The sequence below is a fragment of the Histoplasma capsulatum genome, genomic scaffold, assembly GCF_000149585.1.
Source record: "Histoplasma capsulatum NAm1 scaffold_19 genomic scaffold, whole genome shotgun sequence".
NCBI classification, from domain to species: Eukaryota; Fungi; Ascomycota; class Eurotiomycetes; order Onygenales; family Ajellomycetaceae; genus Histoplasma; species Histoplasma mississippiense.
Window position 1 is genome coordinate 3,301 of NW_001813964.1, and position 19,140 is coordinate 22,440.

A 19,140-nucleotide genomic window follows, 5' to 3' on the forward strand; every position below is an offset into this window, starting at 1 on the left:
TGGAGGCGGTATGGACAAGGTTCTTCCCGCTGTCCGTGCAATTTCGCGAGCTGGTTGCCAAGGGCGAGATTGGGGAGGTTTTGAGGGTTATTGCCGATACGAGCTGTGGGAGCACAGACCCGGAGGGGGAGTGGGGGACGGCGCATCGGATGGTTAATATGGATTTGGCCGGCGGGGTTTTGCTGGATGGTAAGTCTACATTATTTAAAATATTCTTTTATTCTCCTTTATTCTCCAGTCCCCGTCCCCTTGATATCCTGTCTTTGGCAACTAGTCAAGTTGAAAATTTCTTTTTAATAAAACCCACCCTGGATGCAGTGGGCGTCTACTCCCTAACATGGGTCTTCCAAACCCTCTACCACACCCGGCCCCTCGGCCACCGCAAACCACCCTCCTCCATCAGCTCCCAGATGATCCACTACCCCGCGACAGGCGCCGATGAATGCAGCACCATCCTGCTCGAATTCCCGCAATCGACGCCCGCCGGCACGCATAAAGCTCAGGGTGTCGCGATGACAAACTTCCGCCTTCTCTCTAATCTGGACGGGAAATGGACTGCGGGGCCCACGGTGCGCATCCAGGGCACACGGGGCGAGATTCAGGTCTTCGGGTACCCATTTCATCCGGATAGTTTTAAGGTGATTCCCCTTACGGGTCTTGGGGAAGCTGGTGACGCACGAGAGGTTAGGGAGGTCGTGGGTGAGTTTCCGGGGGAAGGAAAAGGTATGTATTGGGAGGCTGATGAGGCGGCGAGGTGTGTGAGAGATGGGAAGTTGGAGAGTGAAACGATGTCGTGGGAGGAAAGCTTGGTGATCATGGATGTCATGGATGAGGCGAGGAGGCAGGGTGGGTTGAAGTATCCGGATGAGATTGAGTCGACGGAGTATCCGATCACGCTCGGGGGGAAGAAGGGAGTTGCTTAGATTGTGAGAATGAATAATTGTATAAAAGGAATCGTTGGTTGGATGATTGTTTTCTGAGATGGCCCGAATCGTTAGCTAGTGATAGTTTTCATCTGCAAAACGGAGCACCAGATGCCCTCAGCAATCTACAAACGATATAAACCAAAACTGACTTCGCACCGCCAAATCAGTGTTCAGTGTTATGTTTCCCAAGTAAAGCTGGTACCTTCCACAGAGACCTATAGGGAGTAAGTGAAAAAAAAAAAAAAAAAAAAAATGAAATGAAATGACTAGAGGAATCCGGTTTTTGGAGGAGGGCATCTCGTCTTATTCGCTATTTAATGGTCTCATCTCTCTTGACTGCATGTGTATTAAAACAAAAATGAAAAATGAAAATGAAAAATCTTTTTCAAATACAAGTCTCACATCTCCTCCACCGCAGCACCGCACCCCCTTTTTCTTTTCATTGACTTCCCTTTAACATGATGATGGTTTCACATTTTTCTTTCCTCTTTGGTCCTCAGTAGCAGGGTATTCATTGAAAGAAAGAAAGAAGAAAGAAAATGATGACCTGGTGGGAGACAAAACAAGGGTAGTAATTGCTGAACAGAATGTCTCGCCAGGCATGTTCTGCTGCCAAATTGAAAAGGGCGCCAGAAAAGTGGTGTGGTCGGAACATTTGAACAGAAATGAAAAAAGGAAAAAAACATTCGTTTTTCACAATAATTGGAGCCCATGGGGAAAACAAGTTGAATCACAAAGTGAAGTAATCCCATGCACATGGATTATACAAAAAAAAAAAAAACGAAAAAAAAAACGAAAAAAAAAAGGCAGAAAATAGGCTCCACAAACATAAATACAAGCCCTCCATCCTCAGGGACAATGATATTCGCTCTCCTTTTTTCATCATAAAGACCAGGTCTTGCGGGATATGGACATGATGCTGATTATCGTACGATTGGCATTGAGTAGTGGGCGAAGACAACAGCTCCTTGTTTGCGGATAGAGAAAAGAAGAGCGAAATTCAATGGCCTCATCTTCAACGAGCCGTACCAGGGGCCAACGTCTCTTCAATGACATCCTCTACGTCGGTGGGCGAAGCAGAGACATCGACAGTCACATCATCAACCTTCGGGGGGCCGGGCTCCTCCTGCTTGGCATCGACATTGACGGGCGCCACCTCAGGAGTCTAAGACTATGGCGTCAACACACACAACCACCTTTGGAACACGAGAATGTTGTCACACAGGTCATCAATCGGGTTGTTCCAAAAAAAAAAAAAAAAAAGAAAAGAATATGAACAAGCAGGTACCCCTAAACCTGAGTGTGCATGTCTTGGGCTTTGTGATTGATCTTTGGTGCGACGAAGTAGGGGATAAACTTACGAGACGGCCGGGCTGCTCGTCAACGGCCATCGCCGAAGCAGCGACCTCGCCAAGTTGACCAAGGTCGGCCAAGTTCATAGTACGGGGCATGGTGCGTATTTCTGGGTAGACTTCGAGTTCGCGACCGTCATGGCGAGTTATAGCTGCAAAGGGGGAGGAATGGGCAAGTGGAGGGATATATCTTAGCAAGTTTTCCCACGAACGAAACAGAGGTAGAACTGATAGAGAGGGGTTTTTGGAAGAGGTTATAAACAAAACAACATAATCTCCTGAAATAAGAATGACAGAAAAAGAAGAAGAAATTGATAAAAAAGGGGGGGGTGTTTGAAGATCTCATGTATCTCTCTTGAACATTTTCATCTGATTCTAACTGAGAGAATGTGTATATATGGGGAACAGAAAACTTACGACGCAGATTATGCATGTTCAGGTCCAATGTGGTCTGTGGGCTAAAAGGGAACCGCAATGAAGAAAAAGAGTCAAGATATTAGCCATCTGATCACAAAGCTTCACAAACAACTGAAATAAATGTCATGGGATGTGCAAAAAGGCCCCAAGTTGCCAGTAGTAAAAAAGAACAAGCAAAATATTGTGAATTTCACCTGCTTGGAGTTGGGGAAAGGGGCCAGAAATGAGTAGTTGAAGGGGGAGGGCAAATCTATATCTGTTTGCTCCTTTTGGGAGAAGAGGACTTACAACTGAGGAGACCCAATCTCCAGGCCATGGACAGTAACAGACTCATCATCACTATCCTCATAGCGACTAAAGCAGGAGAAACAGGTGCCCATTTTCTCACAAAGAGTGGGAATGAATCTGGATCTTTTTGGATTTAAAGAGAAATTAAAAGGGGTGGAGGATGTAGCTGGTGAGCAAAAGACCAGGGGAAATCTGTAAACTGTGTGCAGGATGGCAAACAACAACGAGAAGCGTGATGAAAGAGGGTGAGGAGAGAAGGGGAGGAGGAGAAGGAGAGATTGCCCATGTGGAGGAGAAAAGAAAGAGGCTGTTTGTGGGAAAACCACAACCAGCTACAACACAACACACAACACAACAGTGATATTCACTGTTTGTCTGATCACGCCATCTCAGGGAGGGAGATGGCTGCAGTCACCCAGCAACAGGAGGCCAGGCAGATGCAGGGAGAGGTGCAGAGAGTCTTCCTTTTTTTCTAATCTTCCCCTTTTTTGTCAGAATTAAAGATGTGATAGAAATGAATAATAGCTTTTATTCATGTCAACCCCCCCGAGTGATTCTCCAGATCTCCAGATCTTTCTCATATCCAGTTGACTGCCAGGTAATTAATGCACAGGCATTAAAAAGAGAGGGTCGGGGGTTTAGGGTATCGATATCTACCATCACATTGAAAGGAAGATAAAAGCACAAATAATCCTCCTATATCCATTCAGCTGAGGAAGAAGGAAGAAGAAATTAAGAACAACCGCAACAATGCTCATATGGAGAGAGAACGAAAAGAAAAGAAATGAAACGAAACGAAACGAAAAGGCGAAGAAAAGCCAGAGACAAAAGCAACTCAATATACAACCATCACTGGCTGGTCGCTCTTTATTGAACAACGGCGGAAAAGGTATTGTATGCAAGAATGTTCTTTCCTTTCTATGTACGAGCAAATCCGAGGTCTCTTGTTTGGATGTAAGTTGCTTACCAGGCTTTATCACCAACTCAAAGAGAGGAAGAAGAAAAAGAAAAAGAAAGATTAGAAGGCCAAATAGAAGATTTTTGCGTATACAATCATGGACACATATATAAGATTTCCCCAGTTGGGGGGTAGGTAAAAGAGGTAGGATCCATTACTGAAACACCGGAGAGAATACAACCTAGGAGGGAATCCGTTAGGGGAAACCGGACGATGATCGTTATGATGGAAAGAAAAGAATAAGAATATATATAAAAAACGAAAGAAAGAAAGAAAGAAAGAAAGAAAGAAAGAAAGAAAGAAAGAAAGAAAGAAAACAAGAAAAGAGGAACCGGGCCGAATGAGACGGAATACACACACGCACACGCGCGCGGAGGGGGAGGGGGAAGAAGAGAGAACTCTGGAGGAGAACGAGGGCGAAACAACGTTTCATCAAAAAACAATAATCAGGCTAGTCTTATTTCGACAAGCCGATCTTGTCAAGTATCCCACTCGAGGACGCAGCCTTATCCGCATCGAAGACTTGCAGCAGGCTCTTCCACACCTGTCCAGGCTCCTGGCTAGCATCGATCCCCCTCCAGATGCCGGTGGTCTTGTAGTATCCCACAACAGGTTCCGTCTGCGAGTGGTACGTCTTCAGCCTCTTCTTCAGCGCATCCGCGTTGTCATCTGACCGCTGGATCAATGGCTCGCCGGTGACATCATCCTTCATGGCCTCCTTTGGCGGGTTGAAGATCTTGTGATACGAGCGTCCTGAAGCGGGATGCACCAGGCGGCCAGTTATCCGTGCAACGAGGAGAGAGTCGTCAATCTGGAGCTCGACGGCATGTTGAAGCTTCTGGCCGCGGGAATTCAGCATGCTGTCTAACCTTTCAGCCTGGGCGACAGTGCGGGGGAATCCGTCCAGGATAAAGCTGGTGATTTACAACCATTCTCGAGTCAGAAAAATATGCACGTGTAAGAAATAAATGGACAGAGAAGGGAAATGGGAGGATCATAACCCCGTAAAAATGGGGCAGAATAGGAGGGGGCAGTTTTCTCTTTACCCGTTCTGGCACTCCTTGTTATTTTCCAATTCGTGCTTGATCATGTTAACCATAATCTCATCGCTGACCAATCCGCCTTGGTCCATGATCTTTTTCGCTTCCTTGCCCAACTCGGTCTTGCGAGCGACTTGTGATCGTAGCATGTCTCCGGTAGCCTACGGATAAATGGAAAGATAAAAAAACACACACACGATTCAGTCAGCCAAGGTTGTAGTTTTTGCTTTCATTTATTTTCATTGAACAAATGCACTCACCAAGTGACACACGCAGAACTTGTCCTTGATTTTGGGTGCTTGCGTTCCCTTGCCTGCAAAAAGGAAGATCATTAATATTCAGCCATTTTGATTGTGTAGTACGCATATGTTTATTTTCAATGTATATATATATATGGTGTATACGTAAAATGGGAGTGGGAACGGAGGAGAGAACACACCAGCGCCTGGAGGGCCCATCAAGATCATCCGCACAGAGTCTGTGATGGACTTTGGTTGTGAAGAGCCGCCTCCGTGAAGTAATCGCCCTTCCAATTGAACCACCCGCGACTCCAGCTCGCTGATGATGCTCTTAAGGCCATCGATTGTCTCGTCCTTGATAGGAGCCATTGTACAGAATGAAGTGGCGGGGATGCGAGGCGGGATGCAGATTGGGGGTGGTTGACGGAGAGGAGGAAACGGCCAGTCTGATCAAGATCCAGGGACAAGGTAGGGAACGAGAATATGAGCGGCTGTTCTGTTAGAGATGTGCGGTGTAAGTTTAGAAATAGTAGCAGTAGGTACCGTAGCAATTATTTTAAGAGCAGAGAAGGTTTTGTTTTTTTTTTTTTTTTTTTTTTTTTTTTTTTTTTTAGAGCGGTTGAAGTTTGGATGGGCCAAGGAAACACGAACAAACCGGGAGTTGGGATGGAATGAACCAAAGAACAACAAAAGCTTTCTCCCGCACGGCCGAGGTGCGCTTCAAACGACTTTTCCGCGCATGCCCTTTGCTAGCTCCTCTGCTTTGAGTTAGCCATGTCCAGCTAAACCACAGACATCTTTAGGCAAGGAACGCCAGTGTGCAAAGATGATCCCATAGGCCTACTGGCAGGCACCAAACTTGAACAGACAATGGGGAATCCAGTATTTCATTCAGCTGAAGCCAGGGAACAAGACTGTGCCTGGGTACTCAGTGCCAAATGATTTCGAAGTGTTTAAACATCGAGGCAAAAATATTTACAATTGAATACAGCTATACATGTGTTTCCTTTAATCACTCTCTCTATTCCGCTTAAATAGATTCGTCCTACTATTTCACTCTCTATTTTAATTATCGATGCTGGGATTGTTTGTTTGGATATCCCAAATGTGAGCGGGCAAGCCACGGCTTCAGCACCAGCCACAAGCTTCTGAGCCCATTAGTCAGCATCTCTTCCCAGCTTCAAAGAAATCCATGGATATGAGCTTCAAAAGAAGATCACGCTCAAATAAACCAGCCAATCACTATTGAATAGTTCCTGCTCTCCACGACTATTCCTTAACTCTTAAACTCCCTTCTCTAACCCAGCATGCCTGCAACCACCGCAGACACCCTGTCCATGGTGACACGTACTGTCTCCGTCGCCCCATTAGTCCTCCTCTCAGTCGCAGACCACTACGGACGTTCAGCAAAGGGGACGAGAAGACGGGTAGTCGGAGTTCTTCTGGGCCAAAATGATGGAAGGAATGTCAGAGTCTCGAACAGCTTTGCTGGTATGGTTTAATCGCCTTATCCTCTCCCTTTCATGTTTTCCCATCCGCTAAGCGCAAGATTCGATACCGCATACAGTGCCCTTCGAGGAAGACGACAAGGACCCTTCTGTCTGGTTTTTAGATCACAATTTCGTCGAGTCCATGAATGATATGTTTAAGAAGATTAATGCTCGTGAGAAGCTTATCGGATGGTATCACTCTGGTCCCAAGCTCAGAGCAGCAGATCTGGAGATCAACGAGCTTTTCAAACGATACACACCAAATCCTTTGCTAGTTATCATTGACGTGCAACCAAAGGAAGTTGGAGTCCCCACGGATGCCTACTTTGCTGTTGAGGAGATTAAAGATGTGAGTGCGCGTTGTTTACCTCCCATGATATTCATGGCGTTACCGGTGCTAATCCGGTCACAAAAGGACGGAACAACTACAGCCAAACTTTTGTCCACACCCTTCCATAATCGAAGCTGAGAGCGGAAGAGATCGGTGTTGAACATCTCTCCGGACATAAGAGATGTGCCGTGGCACCTGTCACCGCATCACATCTCACTACAGTCATACAGTCTCACTCGCTCAGAGATATCGGCCAATATTTACAAAAGGTGCTAGATGGCGACCTACCTGTCAAGCATGCTATTCTCGGAAACCTTCAGGACGTTTTCAATCTTCTCCCCAACCTTTCCACCCCCAAGACAAACAACTCACAAGTAAACGGAATGGAACCATCACAGATAGAAAACACAGAACTTGCACGTGCCATGAGCATCAAGACCAACGACCAGCTTATGGCTATTTATCTTAGTAGTCTGATTAGAGCCATCACTGCCTTCCACGACCTTATCGAGAACAAGATCCAAAACCGCCAACAGCAGGAAGAACAAGAAGCAAAGAAGGAAGATGAGAAAAATGGCACTACACTGAATGGCAATGGCAATAATAACAATAATTCTCAAAATTTCAAGGCTCCGGCCAACAACAACGATTCCAAGCAAGAGCAAGAGGACACGAAGGAGAAGGGGAAGAAGGGATGATTTTGATTTTGCTTTCTTCCGTTCTATCGCTGCTCGATCCTTCTCTATTCTCTATTTTCCTTGAAACCTATCCCGCCCTACTTTGTGTTCCCTACTCCCTTTCACGCTTTCTACCTTATGGTTGGTTAGCTTAGCTCTTTCCCACCCATTTATCCTTGACGACTCTGTCAAGCAGCATTATATCGAATTTCATGTAAAATCAACCGCCATGAAACAAGTTAGAGTTCGTACTCCTTCCTCTCCCCTTACAATACCTAATGTCTCCTTTTGCGGTGGATTCAGGTTAGGAGCGAAGTCGACCCTATGTAAAGACGCCATCTCCGGCACCAAGGGTCTTTTGACATATAGAGAGCTTGGCGCAGTTATTTAAGGACGGTTTCTAGTTTCTATTTCTATGGGAAACTCTTGGAAGACAAGCTGTTTCCAGGCGCTCATAAGACGTCTCGCTCTTCATGGGTACAATGATCTATATACGAGAGGGGTGAGAGAGCACCGGATTAGCAATTCCTTGTAGCTTAACTGGTGGTTGCCGGTTTGCTGCAGGTTTACCTAACCATCCCTCCTTACATTGGAATATCCGATGTAAAAAGCAAATTTCAATATTGCGAAGTAACTAAATACACGTCGATAATACTCTTCGACTCTTTTCTTTCTCTCCTCCTCTTTCCCCAAACTCTGTCTATGCCATTTATACCACCCTCTTCTTTCTTTCGCCCAAATGAAAAATAGCCCCAAACACCGTATAAACTCCCAAACACCCATGGGTATATCATCATGAACACAAACCAAAACTCCTTTTAAAGTTACCTTACAAAAGGGGGGAGGGGGGAACAGTCTGAGCCTAGGTTAGTGCAAATCTCCCAGCCATCTCCACCTCCTCTTGTCCTTCCCCTTTACCATCCCTCTCGTCAACAACAACCGTCTCCACTCCACCACCAAACAATGCCGGGCAAAGGCTCCCCAACACACAGGCGAGAAGGTGCTTGCACACGGGTGTTTCGTGGTGGCTATTCTTCATCGAGTCTCTGGTTAATGTGCCGCCAAATGGGAAAGGGGTTGTAGGTGTATGTGTAGATGCAGATGTAGATGTAGATGAAGAATTATTTCCCCTGTGCAAGTCGCCGTCGTTGTAAGTATAACGCGGAAGAGGGGCGGAAAGCGGGTTACTTTCTTCCCCTCTGCATCTGCATCTGCCTTCCTCTTCTTCTCCAGGACCGCTGCTTTCCTCTTCTGCCGTTGCGGTCTCAGGAGAACCCAGGTGTCGAAATGCCGCCAGGGCAAAAGCGGGACAGGAGCAGTGCCAGGCATTTAGGCAGACGAGGTGGGTTTGGGGGGGATGGTTGGAACTGGCATCTGTATCAGCATTTGGCGAAGAGTGGACAAAGTATATTCCCAGGTCTATATTTTCTCCTCTATATTGCGGTCGCTCTTCTGCTGCTGGTGGTAATGATGACAATGATGATCCGTGTTGCTCACGATGATACACATCGTACCTCTTTATCCCCTTCCGGTCCAGGATATCCAGAGCCAAGAGAAGTTCATTCGGGAAGAGGCAGTGTAGAGTTAGGAGGAGGGGTTTTACTTTAAAGAGGATGGGAGCCGGAAGTTGGGTGAGTGGGTTGTTGCTATTTGTTCCTGCAGATGGAAGGTTATGAGGTTGAAATTGGGTATCGTTATTATTCTGGTCTGGAGGAGCTGTTCCGCCTGGTGGTGGGTGGAATTTGGATAGCTGATTAACTATTGAGGTGATGAATTGAGGAGTGTTGGGGAGGCGCCCTTCCATTGCTATGTTTTCCTGAGGCTTTCAAAATGAAATGAAAAAATTGTTGTACGTGGCTCATGTTTTCATTTTTTGATGTCGGATTATTATATAGTTTATAACCGTCTTTCTTGGTAAATCTGAAATCCCACTGTCCCCTAAAATTTATACACCTATATTTGTTCACTAAAAGCCAGCTGGACGAACACAGGAAAGGAATTTGTTAACTACTTGACACGGGAAAGCTACAACTCAAAGTAGCCATTTTCCATATATCACTTGTCATCTACTTTGTCGAATAGTTGCGTAAATCCTTGCATGATAGAGGCAAGCTCATTTTATCTTAAACGCTCCATGATAGAGATATGCTCTGTCCAACGGGCTAGGAAAGAAAAAAAGGAACAAAGGAAGATATTAGTTAATTAATTAATTAATGGAAAATAATAGTATTGAATATCAAAGGGGAGGGATGAAGAGGAAATGAGGCGAAATAGCCCCCAATTGTCCTCCATCTTCCAAGCTCCTGCATGGTCGTCCATCGGTCGTCGCATTTTCGCGCTGGTGAAAACGACTTGGGCGCTTCAGCTGGTGCAGGAGCTTAGCAGAGCCGAAGGCCACTTGAGCTTGAAAATCATCCTTGGCCACCAGGACATCAAGTCCCAGTGCAATCCGAATCTTCATCGTCTAATACCAGAGGGGGATCACGCTTAGTCATCTCCCAGTCCTCTTCCCCGCCGATACCGCAATCCGCCATTTTTTTAATTTTTTTCTTTTTGAAAAACAGTCATTTGTTCAATAATCAACATGAACATGCTGTCCGGTTTTTCCACAAAAATCCCCTTTCGTTTGGTCGGTAGTTTGGTAGACTAACGTATTCGTCTTTTGTATATCGTCGAAGAATTTGGTTTCTCTGGGTTCTCACAATCTAACAATGGAGGAGCTACCAGATCCCACCACTGACCTGGATTGGTCTGGTTACGTCGGGTCAATCCAATCGCATTTCGCGGAGAATGCAAGAAAATATCCAGACCGAATATGTGTGGTAGAAACGAAGTCGTCTGAATCTCCGGAGAGGAGATTCACATACAGACAGATCTACGAGGCATCAAACACTCTCGCACATTACCTTCATGATGCGGGAGTTACCAATGGGGATGTTGTGATGGTCTGGGCACACCGGTCTGTTGACTTAGTTGTCAGCATTATGGGGACTTTGGTATGTTCGATTCCTTGTGTACCATGAGCTTTTTACTTTTGACTGCTCCGATCCAGTCCATTGGTATACTAAATTAAACACCTCGCTTGCTGAAGATGTCTGCTGCAACTATGAGCATCCTCGATCCTGCCTACCCACCAGCCAGGCAACAAATATATCTAGAAGTCTCTCAGCCTTGCGCATTGGTTAATATTGCAAGAGCAACGGACGAGGCTGGCCCTCTGGCGCCAACGGTACGAAAATATATCGATGAGGAGCTTAAGCTGAAGGCTGAAGTCCCGTCATTGCGTATTCATAGCAATGGGTTCTTGTCCGGGGGTGAGATTGAAGGCCAGGACATTTTTGGCCACGTCAGATCGAAGGCGTCTTCTTCTCCAGATTCGCTCGTAGGTCCTGACAGTAATCCCACTCTCTCGTTCACCTCTGGCAGTGAAGGAAGACCTAAGGGTGTTCTGGGCCGTCATTACAGTTTAGCCAAATACTTTGGCTGGATGGCTGAGAGGTTTGAGCTTACTTCAGAGAGTCGATTTACTCTCCTGTCTGGAATTGCGCATGATCCCGTCCAAAGAGATATTTTTACTCCTCTCTTTCTTGGCGCGCAATTGTTGGTTCCCTCGAAGGAGGATATCCAACATGAGAAGCTTGCAGAATGGATGGCTGAACACAAGCCTACAGTTACTCATTTAACACCGGCAATGGGTCAGATTCTCGTTGGAGGCGCGTCGGCAAAATTTCCATCCTTAGACAGAGCCTTTTTCGTTGGCGACGTTTTGACTACGAGAGACTGTCGGAGTTTGAGGGATCTTGCCGTCAACGTCAACATAGTCAACATGTATGGGACCACAGAGACGCAGCGCGCAGTAAGTTACTATGAAATACCGAGCCGGGTGAAGGACCCTAATTACTTGGACAAACTCAAGGATACCGTACCAGCTGGCAAGGGTATGAAGGATGTTCAACTCCTGGTTGTCAATCGTGATGATCGAGCCAAGCTATGTAAGATTGGAGAAGTAGGAGAGATCTATGTCCGCGCCGCCGGCCTTGCTGAGGGTTACAAAGGGGATCAAGCTTTGAACGACCAAAAATTCCTTATGAACTGGTTCGTGGACAATGAGAAATGGGTCGAAGCTGACAAGAAGGACGACAAAAACGAGCCGTGGAGGAAGTACTACCTTGGCCCAAGGGATAGACTTTACCGGACTGGTGACCTCGGTAAATACCTAGAAACGGGGGATGTGGAGTGCACCGGTCGTGCTGATGACCAGGTCAAGATCCGCGGTTTCCGAATCGAGCTTAATGATATCGACAATAATTTGCGCCAACACCCGTTGATTAGAGACTGCAAAACTCTTGTCCGGAGAGATCGAGACGAGGAGCCCACACTTGCGAGTTACATTGTCCCTGAACTAAAACAGTGGCCACAATGGTTGAAAGATCGAGGCATCGAGGATATTGAGGACGAAGGAACTGATATTGGCCCTGTGGTTATCTATACGAAACGGTTCAGACGAATGCAAACGGAGGTACGGGATCATTTGAAAGATCGCTTACCTGGCTACGCTGTTCCGACGATTTTCATAGTCCTTAATAAGCTGCCACTTAATCCTAATGGGAAAGTCGACAAGCAGAAACTCCCGTTCCCTGACATTGCAGAACAGTCTGTGCCAGCTTCTTCAGAAGACTTGAGGAGATGGGAGTCAATGTCTGAGACGGAACGGGCTGTTGCAACCAAGTGGGCCAATCTCATTCGCGGCGTGAACGCAAAAACTATTACCCTACAGAATGACTTCTTCGATCTTGGAGGCCACAGCATATTGGCTCAGCAGATGCTACTGACTGTCCGCAAAGAAATGGGAGCGAATATCTCAATAAATACACTCTACGAGTACCCAAGCCTAGGTGGATTTAGTGCTCAAGTTGACAAACAACTTAACATAAAGAACAGCATGGTCAAAGCTGGTGCCGCTGCGGAGGAGGAGAAAGATTCCATCTATTCCAAGTCTCTGGAAGACCTCCTCAAGCAGCTGCCAGCTACTTATCAAACAGCGGACGCAGATGCTATCCGCAAATCCCATCAGCCTACAGTCTTTCTTACTGGTGCAACTGGCTTTTTAGGCACTTACATTATCAAGGACATACTGGAGAGAACCAGCCGTATTATAAAGCTGATTGTCCACGTGAGGAGTGTCAAGGACTCCCGAGCTGCACTTGATCGGCTACGAAGATCCTTACAGGGCTATGGCTTATGGCAAGCGGAGTGGGCGGGCCGATTAAGCTTCGTTGTCGGAGATTTATCGAAACCACAACTTGGCATTGACCAGCAAAATTGGCAGGCCTTGGCCAAGGAAGTCGATCTGGTTATTCACAATGGCGCGGCGGTCCACTGGGTTAGACCGTACAATGATCTGGTGGCGTCAAATGTCCTTTCGACGCTCGACGCGATGAGGCTTTGCAATGAAGGGAAACCAAAAATGTTCACATTTGTTAGCTCCACAAGTGTACTCGACACAGGTCACTATGTTAAACTCTCAGATCAGCACCTTAGTACAGGTCGAGATGCAATTTCAGAAGATGATGACATGGAGGGCAGTCGAACTGGTCTGGGAACTGGCTACGGGCAAACAAAATGGGTATCTGAACAACTCGTCCGTGCAGCGGGAAAGAGGGGCCTCCTAGGCTCTGTAGTTCGACCAGGGTACATTCTCGGCGACGTAGAGACAGGCGTTTGTAATACTGATGACTTCTTGATCCGTATGTTGAAGGGCTGCATTCAATTATCTAGTCGGCCACGTATCATCAACACCGTCAACTCTGTCCCGGTAAAGCATGTTGCTCGTGTGGTTGTGGCTGCCGCTCTCAATCCCATCCCAGGTGGCGTGCATGTCGTGCATGTCACTGGTCACCCACGACTACGTATGAATGAATACCTCTCCCTTCTCGAATACTATGGCTACAAAGTTCCCGAGGTCGATTATGACATTTGGAAGGACGAGCTAGAAAAATACATCTCAGCCGGCGGCGTAGAGAAGGATCATGAACAACACGCCCTAATGCCGCTCTACCATTTCTGTGTCAACGATCTCCCTGCTACAACTCGAGCTCCAGAACTTGATGACAGAAATGCTGTCAAAATTCTGAAAGCAGATGCTGAAAATTGGACTGATGTAGATGAAAGTGCTGGGTATGGTATCACTAGGGAAGATGTTGGCAGGTACTTGAGCTACTTATCAGAGATCGGGTTTGTGAGCCGGCCGTCATCTAAAGGCCGGCCGTTGCCTAAAGTCAGTGTCAGTCCAACGCAGCTGGAAGCGTTGGGAGCAGTAGGAGGCCGTGGTGGTATACCCAAATGAAACGGATGAATGGATTCGACCACATCTGCTACGCGCGGGCGGTAAACTATTCTTATGACATCTGAATGTCCTAGATATTGACTCAATATTTTCAGCTACGATCAAACGGAAGAGTTTTGAATTATTACCTCCTTCTCAACAATTTTGCCGAACATATTCCCTTTGCAAAGTTTAGATAGAACGGTAAAAATATCACTTTGTATTTGATTCCTCACGGAGCAAGCAATTCATTCTCAAATTCAAACCTGGTTCATGTAGCTAGCATAGTGACTTATCTCATCCTTTTAGTAAACAAACTCCCTGGATTCCTATCATAACTGATCTCCACACAGTCAGATATGCATGTATCAATTCTCCCCATTCCATTCGCCATTCGCTCCCTTCAAGCCAAGCTCCAAAAACAAAGACGAAAATAAACTCCTAAATCTCCTCCATATCTTCATCCTCCAACCCCAAATCTAACGGCGGGAAATCGCCCACCTCAACTCTCTCCGGCTTCACAAACACGCCTCTCTTCTCCAAACAACTGAAATATCGGCGTCCTCCCACGGACCCGTCATTTTTTCCAGTAGGCTCATCAAGTTCGATACCGACCCAGATTGGTGCCATTGGCTCTGTGGTAGTTTGGACATCATCATCACCTTCCTTTCCTCTTTCCTCTTCTTCTCCTTTTTCGCCTTTGACTTCGGTTTCTGCAGTTTCTGATGACGATGATTTGACTCGCGGAGAAGGAATGGTAGGTACAGGTCCGATGAAACGTATGGTCCCGCGGCGGATATGGGGCGGGTCGGAGGGAAGGATAATGGCGCGCTTGGAGAGCTCGATACCTAGTGTGTTTCGCGTTGGTATAAATGGCAGGAGAGGGGGGGGGGGAAGGAGAGGGAATGATAAGTGAAAGTCTCGTTAATCACATTTTTCATTTACGTACCTCTCTGTTTAATCTCTTGTTGGTCCATCTCCACTTGCTGCTTAAGGGTTTGTTCAGGGGAGGGAGTTGTTGGATCGAAACGACCCAGCTTTTGATTTTTTTTCCATGATAGGACGCTGTTCGGGAGGCTTTCGTAGGTTGAGGTCGGGAGTACGTATTTTTCTACTGTGGAGATATCGGTGAAATTTGGGCGCGCTGATGGAGGCCGGGTATCGTGGACCTAGTCTTTGGGTTAGACTAGAGTATATGAGTATATAATACAAATAGGTTATTCAAAATGGAAGGAAACAAGGAACGAGGGTAATTTGGGAAGTGCCAAAATCATAGTAATCATTTGGAGCGGGTGCAAATATTTTTAAACATGAATCTCCCATGGACGGCTTTAGGCAAAGAAGGGGATTCCAACATCACGGTGCTGAATATCCTGTCATTTGTCGGGATGTCTCCAGATCCATCCCAAAACCATGAACAGGGTCATTATGCCACCCAGCAAGACCCAACAACTCACGTGGATGTGAGCAACAAACGTGGAAGTAAAAAGTAAATAATGGCACAGAAATAGATGCCAGATAGACATTGATTCCGTCGTTGCATACCTCAAACTCGCATCCTCTTGCCAGACCCCATTCACCAACTAATTGATCGTCTCCCTCGACCCATTGGTCTTCTCTGCCAGGAGACTTCAACTTAAGTTTCTGGTTGGATGGTGGAATCCCAGTCATAGTCTCCAGTTTAGCTTTTAACTGTGACACGGTCCACGTCGGGGTTATGCGACGCTCTGAGGCGTATGACACCGTATCTCCTGTTGCTGGTCCCCCGCTGCCCGGTGCAACTGTAATGAGAGCAGCGATGTCCATAGGAGTGGGTTGAAAGGCCATGTTGAGGGGTATTTAAACCAGAATTAGAACTTCTATTGAATGTTTCTTTCGATGTTTAAAATCTGAAAAGTATAGGGAGAAGCCTATACTATTGACTTTTTGAGGCTTTAAAGACTCCCTGGGTATTCTTTTTCCTGCTTTAGTAGTTAGAATTTACCCCGCATTGAACGATATTAGTACACGTTCGTAAGGAAAGGCGGCTACCTATTCAAAGCAAAAAAGAAAATATTTACAAATATCTTTCACGTCGTAAGTATGCCTAAAGCGAGGATATAACATCCTACAAGCAGGCGATAGGAAGATGAAGATGAGTACTGGAAAGGGAGCAGGAGTATCAGGTGACATGGCACCGGCGCCAGCCAAGACATCGACCTGGGAGGCATAGTTGCGTTTTGATGTATATATATATATATATATATATATAAATTTAACGTCCCAGAGAAGGCGCGGGCAGCGCCCGCGCTTCAGAGGCCTCCCGAAGGGCATGGGGACGTGCTACGCTGGAGAGATTTCTATGTACACAAGGAGAGAAAACAGGATCCAGATGGCAACTCTTGAGAAGACTCAGCTCAAATTGGCTGCTCATCCACTTCTGGCCCGACGTAGTTGCGTTTTGATCATTTATGCTACCGTAGATAAAATGGAACAATGGAAGAATAGAAGAATGGAGAATCCTGGCTATTGCTCAATTCCTATGGTTAGGGATGGAATATTTAAAAGGTGCCATTGCTAGAGCTGCAGAGTATAATGTCGAATAAAAACAAACCGCTGAGACACGAAGGGTGGACCATTTTCACAAATATGGCATTTGCACTCATTATTTTCAAAATTACCCAATAGTCCAAAATGCGTTAACAGGTTTCACATACGTGCGATTTCGGATATATACTAGTTTACACAGAATGCGAAGGAACCCTCCATGGCTGGAAAATAAATACTAGTATACTTAACCAACACACACACACACACACACACACACACACACACACACACACACACACACACAACTGAAACACCTTGGACCTGTCTTATTTCTTCATCTGAACTCTTTCTACCGTTATCGACAAAGCTGCTGCCGACTTTATGCGCCTTAACTTCAGGATACCTAGGTATACCGTATCATGGGGAATTGCCTTCCACGGTTTAGCGCTATCCTGATCGGGTTTAGCGCAACATCGCCGCTTTCTGGACTATATAAATCCCCTCCCCCCGCCGCTCAAACATCCTCTCTCCATCGTCTCTATTTTCCCTTTCTTTCCTCATAATTCTCTTGTCTCGTGTGTTCCGTGCCCATCCCCTCTTTCCCCTTGGGCCCCACTGCTAGTGTCACCTGGCCCGGCTGTGCCGCAGCTGAAACTGTTCTCGACATGGTGACCATGCCCACTTTCCCTTCTTCCCAGATGCAATTTCGCCTCATACTACCGTCAAGTTACCCTAAAACCATGCACAGACTGAGGCCCGCTACTGGGATATCTATTCTACCCGGGACTGTGGCTGGCTGAGGTTTCCTGTTCACTTTGTTGATCTCATTTTCTTGTCGCATACACGACGAGCTATTGCTCTACATCCTATATTTGATGTTTTGGGGTTCTGCACACCTATCCTATCAACGCTGCCAATCCCATCCTGTCTGTGCCTTGGTGCTTGTTGTCCTTAATCTCTCCCTTTCGCAATCGGTCGGCAAACCCGATGTTTCTCACCTGTGGTGCACGCCGGTGATGGGCGGCCTCCACTCGTTGAGATGGTACGCCAATGGAAAAAAAATGAACAAAAAAGCCTCCGCATGGCAGAAACGGTATCTGCCTTGCTGTGCCGCGGAACCATTACGCGTCAGGCCCTGACCAGAGCGCACGGCCTGGAAGGTCTGGTTAGTTGCAAGGGTGACATATCCAGACGAAAAAAAAAAAATTCTCTCCGACGATTCAAGCCTCACGGCGTGGCCGATGCGTGACGTGGACATGATCCAAACTGCTCCAGTGCAGGTGAATTCTCGGTCACGCTACGTTCCCTCTTGACTAGTAGCAAGATACTGAGTCGACAAAGATGGATGTCCACTGGAAAAGACACTTCAGCCTCAGCCTCCTGGGGGCTCAAATCGACCAGGAGAGAAAGGGGCGATGCGACAGTGTGATGCGACGTCCGAGTTTCCCCATTTTCACGATCCGCACTTCGATGAATTAACGGACTGATTCGCTATTGGAAATTCGCGTTCATGCTATAAAACCGTGCATTGGAGCGGCTATGGTCGCATGACAATCACCTAGCACCCCTTCAGTCAGTGCTACAGTTTGGAAATAAAAAGCGAGAGGGGCTACGATCTTCCCTTGCTTTCTGCGTGGACGGCGGCTGGCGTTGCAAGGTGATAGGTACACTCATTTTCCTGCCTTGTTTTACCAGGATTTGGCCGACCTCATCTCCATGGTGCAGGCGCCAACGTTCCTGCACCATGGTGATTCTTCCTGCAGGGAAAATGTGATGGAAGCGAGCAGGTAGAATGGCACCAGCAGGATTTCTCTCATTCGCCCGTGTTGAGATCGTCGTAGACATAAAAGGTGCCAAATTCCCGACCAAAATTGCCGCTACAAAAAAAATACAAGAGCACTACGAGCACAGCAAGCGCACCCCATATCCCATCATTGCAAGCAGCAATTCCAACTCTCCACTGACAATGACGCCCTCTCTGCCGGAACACGCTGCGGCACGCGAGATTCCAGGTAGGTACAACGGGCCCTGAGTTGTCGGTCCAAAATCTGATCAGTATTTGAACAAGAATCCTTGGCAGCGAGCTTCTATGATCCCCAGAGGTCGCCTAGATCAAGTCCCCCGACCATGGACCAACTTCTGTCACAATTTGTCCGCCCGCGCCTTTCTCACTCAGCTGATGATGAACCTGGATCATCACCGGACAACCCGATTGATCTGGATGATAGAACGGATGAAAAACATGACACGGAACCTCTCAGTGAAGATCGAGAAGCATCACACCTCGGAGGCGACACCGAGCGTGAGTGCGATAGTGAAACTGATGATGGAAGGAACAGCGAGGCAACGTCAATTCAGGACTTGGAAGGGGAGTCGCAGACGCAGCCACAGTCGGGGTCACGCCCTGCAGAACCCACCCAGCCAGAACCAGAGCCAGAGCCAGAGCCAGAGCCAAAGGCGGCCAATGCATGCGAACGTGAGTTTCCCTGATACTGTGGGCTGCAGAGGGCATATATTAATGAATAAAGGAGGCCTCGACTGCGTTGGCAGCGGCAAGGAGAATGGTGG

At 46.9% G+C, this 19,140-nt stretch overlaps 8 protein-coding genes across 8 annotated transcripts; 4 read left to right on the plus strand and 4 right to left on the minus strand.

The window, feature by feature from the left end:
• Positions 1 to 158: 158 nt before the first annotated feature.
• On the plus strand, positions 159 to 923 carry HCAG_09102 (conserved hypothetical protein; the record flags this gene model as incomplete). Its single annotated transcript, XM_001535912.1, has 2 exons — positions 159 to 189; positions 319 to 923. 2 exons carry the CDS (start codon positions 159 to 161, stop codon positions 921 to 923), a joined length of 636 nt encoding a protein of 211 aa, XP_001535962.1.
• A 1,018-nt stretch (positions 924 to 1,941) lies between these two features.
• HCAG_09103 (predicted protein) lies at positions 1,942 to 3,075 on the minus strand (the record flags this gene model as incomplete). Its single annotated transcript, XM_001535913.1, has 4 exons — positions 1,942 to 2,091; positions 2,288 to 2,430; positions 2,696 to 2,736; positions 2,984 to 3,075. 4 exons carry the CDS (start codon positions 3,073 to 3,075, stop codon positions 1,942 to 1,944), a joined length of 426 nt encoding a protein of 141 aa, XP_001535963.1.
• Positions 3,076 to 4,398: 1,323 nt separating this feature from the next.
• HCAG_09104 (adenylate kinase cytosolic) lies at positions 4,399 to 5,589 on the minus strand (the record flags this gene model as incomplete). The annotated part of the gene is made up of 4 exons (XM_001535914.1): positions 4,399 to 4,855; positions 4,988 to 5,142; positions 5,242 to 5,294; positions 5,421 to 5,589. 4 exons carry the CDS (start codon positions 5,587 to 5,589, stop codon positions 4,399 to 4,401), a joined length of 834 nt encoding a protein of 277 aa, XP_001535964.1.
• A 938-nt stretch (positions 5,590 to 6,527) lies between these two features.
• On the plus strand, positions 6,528 to 7,739 carry HCAG_09105 (26S proteasome regulatory subunit rpn8; the record flags this gene model as incomplete). The annotated part of the gene is made up of 3 exons (XM_001535915.1): positions 6,528 to 6,711; positions 6,788 to 7,059; positions 7,272 to 7,739. 3 exons carry the CDS (start codon positions 6,528 to 6,530, stop codon positions 7,737 to 7,739), a joined length of 924 nt encoding a protein of 307 aa, XP_001535965.1.
• Positions 7,740 to 8,580: 841 nt separating this feature from the next.
• On the minus strand, positions 8,581 to 9,522 carry HCAG_09106 (predicted protein; the record flags this gene model as incomplete). Its single annotated transcript, XM_001535916.1, has 1 exon — positions 8,581 to 9,522. One exon carries the CDS (start codon positions 9,520 to 9,522, stop codon positions 8,581 to 8,583), a length of 942 nt encoding a protein of 313 aa, XP_001535966.1.
• A 907-nt stretch (positions 9,523 to 10,429) lies between these two features.
• HCAG_09107 (L-aminoadipate-semialdehyde dehydrogenase large subunit) lies at positions 10,430 to 14,064 on the plus strand (the record flags this gene model as incomplete). The annotated part of the gene is made up of 2 exons (XM_001535917.1): positions 10,430 to 10,714; positions 10,810 to 14,064. The coding sequence occupies 2 exons, from the start codon at positions 10,430 to 10,432 to the stop codon at positions 14,062 to 14,064; spliced, it is 3,540 nt and encodes a 1,179-aa protein (XP_001535967.1).
• Positions 14,065 to 14,484: 420 nt separating this feature from the next.
• HCAG_09108 (conserved hypothetical protein) lies at positions 14,485 to 15,849 on the minus strand (the record flags this gene model as incomplete). The annotated part of the gene is made up of 3 exons (XM_001535918.1): positions 14,485 to 14,891; positions 14,993 to 15,212; positions 15,589 to 15,849. The coding sequence occupies 3 exons, from the start codon at positions 15,847 to 15,849 to the stop codon at positions 14,485 to 14,487; spliced, it is 888 nt and encodes a 295-aa protein (XP_001535968.1).
• Positions 15,850 to 18,364: 2,515 nt separating this feature from the next.
• HCAG_09109 (predicted protein) lies at positions 18,365 to 19,062 on the plus strand (the record flags this gene model as incomplete). The annotated part of the gene is made up of 2 exons (XM_001535919.1): positions 18,365 to 18,584; positions 18,653 to 19,062. 2 exons carry the CDS (start codon positions 18,365 to 18,367, stop codon positions 19,060 to 19,062), a joined length of 630 nt encoding a protein of 209 aa, XP_001535969.1.
• Positions 19,063 to 19,140: the final 78 nt, after the last annotated feature.